This window comes from Anneissia japonica, unplaced genomic scaffold (genome assembly GCF_011630105.1).
Source record: "Anneissia japonica isolate Jap-2015-1 unplaced genomic scaffold, ASM1163010v1 scaffold287965_len1858130_cov191, whole genome shotgun sequence".
Classification (NCBI taxonomy): domain Eukaryota; kingdom Metazoa; phylum Echinodermata; class Crinoidea; order Comatulida; family Comatulidae; genus Anneissia; species Anneissia japonica.
In genome coordinates this window covers 626,651-635,969 of record NW_022748342.1, presented here as the reverse complement: position 1 = coordinate 635,969, position 9,319 = coordinate 626,651, and the positions used below count along the sequence as shown (strand labels likewise).

At 35.0% G+C, this 9,319-nt stretch overlaps 1 protein-coding gene across 3 annotated transcripts in view; it reads left to right on the top strand.

Annotated features, from left to right (window-relative positions):
- The window catches only part of LOC117120823, a 36,044-nt gene extending 29,561 nt beyond the window's left edge, over window positions 1-6,483 (top strand). For all 3 annotated transcript variants that reach the window (XM_033265899.1, XM_033265901.1, XM_033265900.1), the window contains exons 4-5: window positions 4,547-4,669; window positions 5,425-6,483. In XM_033265899.1, coding sequence (XP_033121790.1) covers window positions 4,547-4,669; window positions 5,425-5,993 — 692 coding nt within the window. In that variant the 3' untranslated portion in view covers window positions 5,994-6,483. The remainder of the gene's footprint in view (window positions 1-4,546; window positions 4,670-5,424) is intronic.
- The last annotated feature ends 2,836 nt before the right edge of the window (window positions 6,484-9,319 follow it).

The window sequence follows — 9,319 nt, the reverse complement described above, 5'->3', positions numbered from 1 at the left end:
TACAATAGTATAGTACATTTAATATTTATTGCACTCCGTTTGGTCATACTTTATATTTTGTATTCACAATTGTATTACATATTTCCCAAGTTCATGCTGGTAATATTAATGTAGATTTCACTTTCATTCGCCGGTAAATTCTCTTCACTATCCAATCTGATAATAATGTCATCAGTGCATTCAGATCTATAATACGCGCGCTATCACACTCACTACAAAAAGACAGATCGTGAAACCACTACTTTAAGGGTTAATCATAAATGTCAATCTATGTTTCCCAATTTGGTACCGTAATTCATATCACGTGGCTTATGTTTTCAATATTTCTGGAATTACTTATGTCTAGCTTTGTTGATTTACTATTGTGACAAGTCAGTAGCATTCATTTAATATCATGTACAGTAATATAGCTTCAATAGGCCAAGTCAATGGTGGTACTGACGACAAAAATGTATAAATTATTAGTTAATTTATTATATTAAAAAAGAAAAAAACCCTGAAGCCCGAAAAAATAACCTTTGAAAATGGGGTTTTCTTTAAAATGATGAAAATGCACATATACCGGTAAGTTCTCAAAATAATATATGCATTTGGTACCAAACATAATTGATTTTCGGTAAACGCTTATCCACATGCGAACCCAAATATTCGCAAATGCCGCTATTTGCAACAATAAAATAAAAGTTCTCCCATCTAATAACGACATTTAAAAGTCTTATATTGTCTTTCAACCATTCGTTAGGCCTAACCACAGTCGTTGTATGCCTGCCTGTAAGTATTAATACAATCGTGTTACAATGTATAATAAACAAGTCCCATTGTGGAAACTAAAATTATCTTCTACATCCCTAAGTATTTGATGAAATCGTTGGTCTTAAACGTCTCCGAAATACTTTATTACTGTCGAGTTTCTCAGAATTGATTTATTTATAGACCTATGATTTATGGCTTTAGATGAAATTGTTCTGTTTTAAAATGACTTTATTGAAAGAGTGTCTAAATTTTCATTTGATGCAACAGTAATCGTAAGTATATCCTCGACATCACAATGGTTGGAGGTCCAGATTACATATGAATACTTGATGATTCAATAATAATCGGTATTCTTATCCAATACCTCAGGTTGATCGCACTTTAATGAATTTGTTAGACTAGGATATGTTGCCTATTACTATCTACTTGTCTTGTGTAATTATGCTCATCTTTTTTATGGGTCGAATTCGATTATTTGATATGATAGGCCTACCAGTTGAATCGTCTCGTTCCCACATGATAAGATTATGGAGTTACGGTAGTCTAAAAAAAGCCGTAACCAGAAAATCTGGAGGGGTTCGTTGTGAGAGCCAGAGGTCCGGGAGTCCCCTAGTACCAACTAAGTGATGGCACGTGAAGAGCTCACCCATAGGGGTCAGGGCATCAATCATCATAAATTGTGAATTTCTTTCTCATTTTCATCGCATTTTATGAAGTGTAGGGGAGGGGTGGGGATACGCTACAGTAACAGCTCTCCATCCAACATTATTTGCATCTTGGTGTCCGTCCTTTACGCAGAACATCCTTTGAAAAAGACTGTTGAGATTTAACTTGGATTAAGAGGTCTTTCCCGACAGCAGTCCCCAGACCTTATGGAACAATCTTCCTCCTTATTAAACTACATTATCTATTCGAATAATGTTAACTGTGACTGTTAACAAAAGTAATGGAAGCAGCGTCATTTTTTCAACACAGTCTGCTCCAGCAGAATTACACTTTTTCTAACCTGGTTGGGATCAATAAGCGAGTCTTTATGAACACGCAATGAGACGTTTGACGGAAATTATGTATTGAAGTTCCACATTTACGGTGAAATTAGGGGGCGAGGATATTTAAGATATACTTTACACCAAAAAAATAAACGACTCCCTCGAATAAATTCCCCTTAAAAACCCTTCTCAACAATAAACCCCCCTGGGCGTTTATTATTCGAATAAACACGATAGGTGGAGTAAGGTAAATTAAGTAAATATATAACCATAGAAAGAAATACTCCCGGCCTTATCGCGATGTATTTCACCTGCTTGTAATCCAAAGATCGTGCAAAGAGGAGCAAGATTGGGACCGTCTTAATGTTCGTTTATCCAGTGGATGATATTTAACAACACCTTTGTGTGTGGTTCGTGATTGCGCATTTACACACGAAAACTGTTAACAGTTTTCAAGGGTTATTATGACGACTTTTAATCCGAATTTTCGTAATTCGTTCGAGGCCAAACGCAAAAGATTTAGTAAACACATGCCGCGGATGTCCCACTTCTCCCATTTCCCTCTAACCTAAAAGTTTTGCTGCGTCAAGACCTTTTGAATTGTTACGTTGCGCTATCTGTTCACACATTTTAATAGGCTCCAGTTTCAACCCATGCCTATATTTGTTCTACGATAATAATAGAACAAGTGACAGTTTAATGACTGTTGTACGTCTAAATATGAAGAAACAAACTGATTGTAACGTCAACAAAGCGGTAATTACATGTAGCAATCCAAAAGTGTGGTCCCGTGTTTATATAGGCCCCTTTTTTCTGAGTGGCCTATGCCAAGAATATCATTCAGCTGTCACGTGAACATTCATTATAAAAAATATACCGGTATGGAGTACAGTACACCTAATGGGAAATGTTAGCATTTTGTGAATTGTTTGTATTAAGTTTATGGATAATCGAATGGGTGCTGATTCTGATCACTAAGACTAGGATGGTATATATAGGAAGTAATCGGTTTGCCTGTTATTGCTTGGTCACGCACAAGTCCCACTGTTTAAGGTAGTACCGGTATAGGCCTTTTAAGCCAACTGCCTACTATCTTATTTGGCCAAAACAAGATGTGTACATGACGTTCACCATAATTTATCATAAAATGGGCCCAGGGAGAGGGGTGGATCTAGAGTCTTTTTTTTAACCATTAAAACACACGAGAGTGTCATTGTTTTAAAATCTAAATAAGCGCACCGTTGTTGTTTCATGGGAGTTGGGGTAAGACGTACGTCCGTGCTCATGCCCCTCCCCACACCCAGATTTTGACACTAATTTCCACTAGCGTTTTATCATCGGAAGAACACAAAATTGTGTTATCTTTGTTTCTAGTCTCTAGTTTTACGGTGGTGAATTGTACACCATTAACTATTTTTAACATTATCATTTTTACATTTTTGTGGTAAATCAAAACATTAATAGGACTAGGCAAGGGGTTGTCGAACCAGGATGTTTATGGTTTAGAGCATCCTAACGCGCGAGGTGCGTATCAGCAAATTCAACTTGTTGAAGCCGAGAATAGTCGGCTTAATTTATATCTCATTAAAGTGAATACTGAAGGACTGATAAAATAAACAACTTTCTTTTGAGACTTAACGAACTAGGTAAAGTTCACTTGCTTGGCAGCAAGTTCGTCTCCACGTGATAGGAAATTCATCGATTTGATGAGAATGAGATAGTGGGGCTCAGTGTAACGGGAACTCGGGGTGGGGTGTCTGTCTCTTTGCTACACAATTACTCGAAAAAAAAAAGAGTACTGTAACGAACCCAAGCTTCTTTCTGGGTAAAGATTTTCTTTAGGGATACAATTTGATATTTGCAGTCGAGGATACACCAGGCTTGTAACCCCACTAGATTTTTTCCGCATACACATACACCCATATTTGGCAACAGCAGCTGGCCTGCTTCAATGGCGGGTAGCATCCCGTCTGTACTTCACCCTTATATTTAGGGTTGTATAAGCTGCCAGCTGCTCTTGCATTCCATTATCTCATGAAGACTGTAAAGGAGAAACGGGAAAGAGCGCCACTGTGTTGTGAACAACACCATCGCCTTCGTATTAGGATAATTTTCGACCAATTAATAATAAATCGTTATGTAATTGCTAGAAATAAACGACAACATTAGATACAATAATCTTAGAAACTTATATAGGCCTAATCATAATAATAAATATAGAATGTTATTAGTGATACAAATAATGGCAGTATGAATTACGATCGTGTTCTTTGAAAGTCACCATGGGAAATGGTGTAGGCCTATAGCGTACGACAAGTACTTTGTGGTGCGAGTTGTTGGAACGCCGTTTGAAAGTGAGGGGGCCTGGCTTGTGGAATGGTTTGTCCGAGACCTGGCTATCTGTGTGAACGAATTTTGATTTAATTATTCAGCATAAATTTAAAAATAATTATATATCAGAATAATTACAAAAAAAAGCTCAATGTCAATATTAAGATAAAAAATTAATACAATTAAACAAAATAATCTGTAGCCACCACGAATGCAGGCCCATAGCAAGGGGGTTCATGGGGGTTCGCCCGAATCCCCCCTTTTCAGCGAACCCCCGTTGACAAGCAATTACATAGTATTAGAGTATAAGTTTGTATGATTGATTTCTAGCAGAAAAAAAAATCTACTTTGTTGTTTTAACATAGTAAATATTGATGGTCAAATTTACTTAATTTCAGTGTTTTTACTGTGTGTTGTTGACATTTGCCAGGTGATAACGTACACTTTTTAATGTGTTGTGTTGTTGTTTTCAGGTGTCTCATACTCATGTTACGGCAAATTTCATCACTTAATGGACTTCATTTCAAACTGCCTTCACTCCAGTTCACTTATACCTCGTGTCTTACCTCAGGTCCCCGGCATGATCAATGTTCTTGGTAAGTATATCCAATCAATCAATCAATCAATCAATCAATCAATCAATCAATCCATAACCAATCACTCAAAATCAACCTATTGTAACAATCACGCAATCACCAGTTACGCTTCAATATATACATTTAGTGTATTTAAGACTTCATGAGAAATTTCTTGCTAGATAGTAATGCATACTAAATCAACCAATTAATCAGTCGATCAACCGATCTTCGTCGATAGATCGGTGAATTGATTTATTTGTTGATTTATAACTTGATTGCTTTATTCATTGATTATTATCATCGAGTTATCACCAAATTGACGGTTATGGAAAAAAAAATAAGGATACAACAAAGTAGGACTTGCAACTTATTTAAACTTTGGTTGGCATTGAGATAAATACATGTATCAAAAACCTTTCAAAAATTAAACATTTTCAAAATTATTCACTAAATGTTAATGTTCGTTTTCTTCAAAAGAGGCTACGTCAGAGCCAATCCGCTCCCTTTATATATTATATTTCATTGCTATTTTTCTTTATCATGATCCTTATAAGATATATCATGATCATTATAATTATAAATATCGACATCGTTATCATAATGAACATGATTTTCATTTTGAGTATCATTGTCATTTCCATTATGAATGAATAGACCTATGAATGATTAAGATTTTATTCTATTTGTCAACATTAAAATAACTATTATACAAGTAAACTTGAACAAAAGTTATTTTCTTTCTCATAAGCCGAATCAACTTTTCTTTTCTACAGAACAGGGAGGCCAAGCTATAGATGTTGGCTGTGGACGCGGTAAAGTGGTATTGTTGCTAGCACAACGATTTCCAAACAGCAAATTTTGCGGCATAGACATATCACGGGAGAGTATCGAGTTCGCAAAGCGGGAAGCAGAAAAATTAAGTCTTGACAATGCAGAGTTTTACACACAAGACGCGACACAACTGCCTAGCGATTGGACCGACAAGTTTGATTACGTCACATCCTTTGACGCAATTCACGACATGCCGAAACCGGATAAAACGTTATCGGAAATAAAGCGAATCATGAAACCCGGGGGTTATTTCTCTATGCTTGAAGTAAACGTTCACAGTCACCCAGCTAAAAACATCGGCAACCCCCGGGCAATGAACGGCTACGTCATCAGTTTAATGCACTGTATGGCAGTATCACTGAACGTTGAAAATGGGGCGGGTTTAGGCATCATGTGGGGAAAAGAGGACGCAACGAAAACACTGGAGCGAGTTGGATTTTCGGACATAACACTCGAACCAACTCCAGATCGATTCAACTGCCATTACATATCAAAGAAAAAAGAGGACTAGTTTTCAAAAAACATGAATAAAGAATAAATGAACACCTTTATAACGTTGGTTGCATACAAACTAAACACTTGAATCCAGGGAGTCTGCATTGTCAGTATTAAAGATGTGAAGATTTTTGTATAAAACATATTCATTTAAAAGAAATGTAGAACATAGATAATTATTAATGTAAAATAATAATTAAACAAATATTTAGAGTGTTTATGAGGTTTGCGTTGCGTTGTAGTATATGGTTGCTTTGGGTGCCCATGATGATACAGTTACAGATAATTGACAAAAGCCAAAGGTTGCAAGTGGAATCACCGATGGTGTCTTATCCCGAGAGTATCTCAGCACTTGAAGGAAGAGGAGGGTGGATAAGCCTTCGTTGTGGGTGCTGTACCTAACTCTCAACACGTGTGTCCTTGACTGGGAGCGCAAAGTTAATTGTACATAGCACAATCAAGGAAATTATTTTGAATTAAGATTTTTTATGAATTTTAACTTTTTGAAAATCCATACATACATACATACATACATATATATATATATATATATATATATATATATATATATATATATATATATATAGCCTATATCACAGTGGTGTGATAGGCCTATATTTATAAATCTTTGTAAACAAATCGTAGGCATTTTCTTTGACAAGTAATAACGGCAAAAACAATGTCAATGCAGCTGATGTAATAGACATTGTATACATGATTTCATATATTGACAATTCGATTGGATTGACACTATAACACGTTTAATACCGGATTTTTAGTGTGTGTGAATAACGGTTACTGTACAAGATAGCAGTGACAATTTCTAGCTATTGCTACATTTACACTAGACACGATACAAATGCGCGCAGTGTTGAAGAATACAAACTACTGTACGCGATGATATTCATTCATTCATTCATTTATAAAGGTATTTTATTCAAAAATAATTGTAATTGCAGTATTAAAGACTGAATTGAAACAATTTTACAGATTCTAAAAAAGAGACATTAAAAAAGGCAAGAGAAAAACTTGGAACAGACATTAAAACCATGAGGCACTTAAAATTTTAAAAATATTTTAAAAATCTATACACGACAACAAATACATAAACTGATGAGACATGCAAAATCGTATATCGTTGTCGTGTCGTTATCGTGTCTAGTGTAAATCCAGCTTAAGGTGCTCAAGCATAGTCCATCCTTTTTATGTTGTTTTTGAAGCCCTATATTTTTACTACATAAAGATACTTCCTATTATATTTATATATCAAGTGAAAGATCAGATCGTCCAAGCCTTCAAGACCAAACCCACAAAATGAGGTACATAACAACTTGTGCCTAACAAACGTGGATTACTAGTCGGATTGTATGTTTGTTATGGATCACATTTCACCTCAGCCCACAGTGATGTAACAAATTATTATATAAGTTCAAGTTCCTGTGATGTATGAACACGGAAAAAACAAACAGTAGGGCCTACGTATCGTATTGATTTACTTACAATACTTTTTCCATGTTCATAGTTACCCTCGCAAAATTATCGTAGAAGTGTATCAATTAAAAAAGAATAAGAGGTCAATTAAAAATAATCTGCATGAAATAAAAAATACACTAAAACGTGATAAATTGACAATAATGAGATGACGATAGCAATAACTGTAACACTATTACAATTATTTAAAAAAAATGTTCTAAATTAGTAATCGATGAAAAAGGTAAATAAGGACCACCTGTGCACTTTGTCAACGCTTGTATTTTAAGATGCAAATGTGTATTTAAAATAAGTTATATGAATCAAGAATAGTGAAACCTAGGTACAAACGTTCTGATATTTAGTGGTAACATTTTTACTTCAAATGAGGATATACACACAATCACCTTTAAGCTATTTCTCGCTCTGGGTTTAGGTCGGGCCTCATTTAAGAATCACAAGTAGTTTTCTAATGTTATTTGACGTCCATTTTCTATTCTAAATGTTCTTATTTTATACAAAGTTGTATTTAAGTGAATAAAGTTGAATGTAATATATACAATGAAAACTGATTGTATGAATCTATGTCAGCTTCACTATAAAACTAACATTGCGGCGATTTGCCTGGCGTGAGGTGAAAGGCAGCGTGCATATGAAGGATTGGTCTGGGTGCGGCAGGGGTCGCCTTTTAGGGATAGGGAAAAGGCTCTGGTGGGTTCCAGGTTAGAAACCCCCAGCAGACTTGAAGCCGCTTAATAAATTTTAGTAAACAGATCTAAACAACCGAAGCTTTAAATTTAGAGTTCCAATTCTATAGTAATAATTATGTGACTGCCTCTATCCAAATACCAAAATGATGCACATATTATATTTTCTATCATATTATATCAAGTTTGGCAAGGTCTGAATATGCCTTTCAAACACTTTGATTGTAAATGCATCCAACAACGGTAATATTTTTAAAAGAACGATTAATTAAGTTTATCATATAATCACTGGCCAAATTTGCCACACTGGCTTGAGTAATTAACACTAAAAAAAAATAAAATAAATAAATAAAATATCGTTGTGCAATTAATATTTTAAAAAGTGTATTGAATGCAATCATTATGTGCTATAATAAAGGTTTATATACGGGGTGAATTACCTGTGGTAGGGACTTTTCCCAGATGCATATTTCAAATTTAAAAACTTTTAAAATCTAAACAGATTCCTACATTAAGCAGAAACAATATTTTGTTATATAACCTCTAATTATAGTAACTATATTTCAAACAAATAAAAGAAAACAAATTCCAGATAATTTAAAAAACAGTTTTTTTTTAATTTTTATTTCTTACACCTGTCTGCTATACCTTTTAATACATTGTATACTTATTGAAAAGGTATGGTAAACACAACATACAAAGTTTGATGTACACCAAAGATCTTATAAAGACAAGGTAGCGTTCTCCGCGATTTACACATAACAAATAGAAGCGTCGGTCAAGGTTCAAAAGTTCTATCCTGTTGCCATGGATCTGAGATGGTTTCTGTTCTGCTGTTCACAGGATTGATACCTTAAAGGTAAAGTCGCGCGGTGTACGGTGTGGTCAGAGCGGTCAAGGGTCAAAAGTTTCCAATTTAGCAAGAGGGCGCCATTCATGCCTTATTACTGAATTTGCACGCGTAAATCGCGGAGAACGCTATCTTGTGTTTATAAGATCTTTGATGTACACTCACAACCAACTGAGCATACTGCATACACAGATGGAATTAAATAATCAACAGAGGGCTCACTTCATTTATTTTGATCTTACAATCCAAAGCCAATGGTAAATACTGTATTGTCTTGATTATCAAATTCTCTTTGACAAAAAATGTTGTATGCCC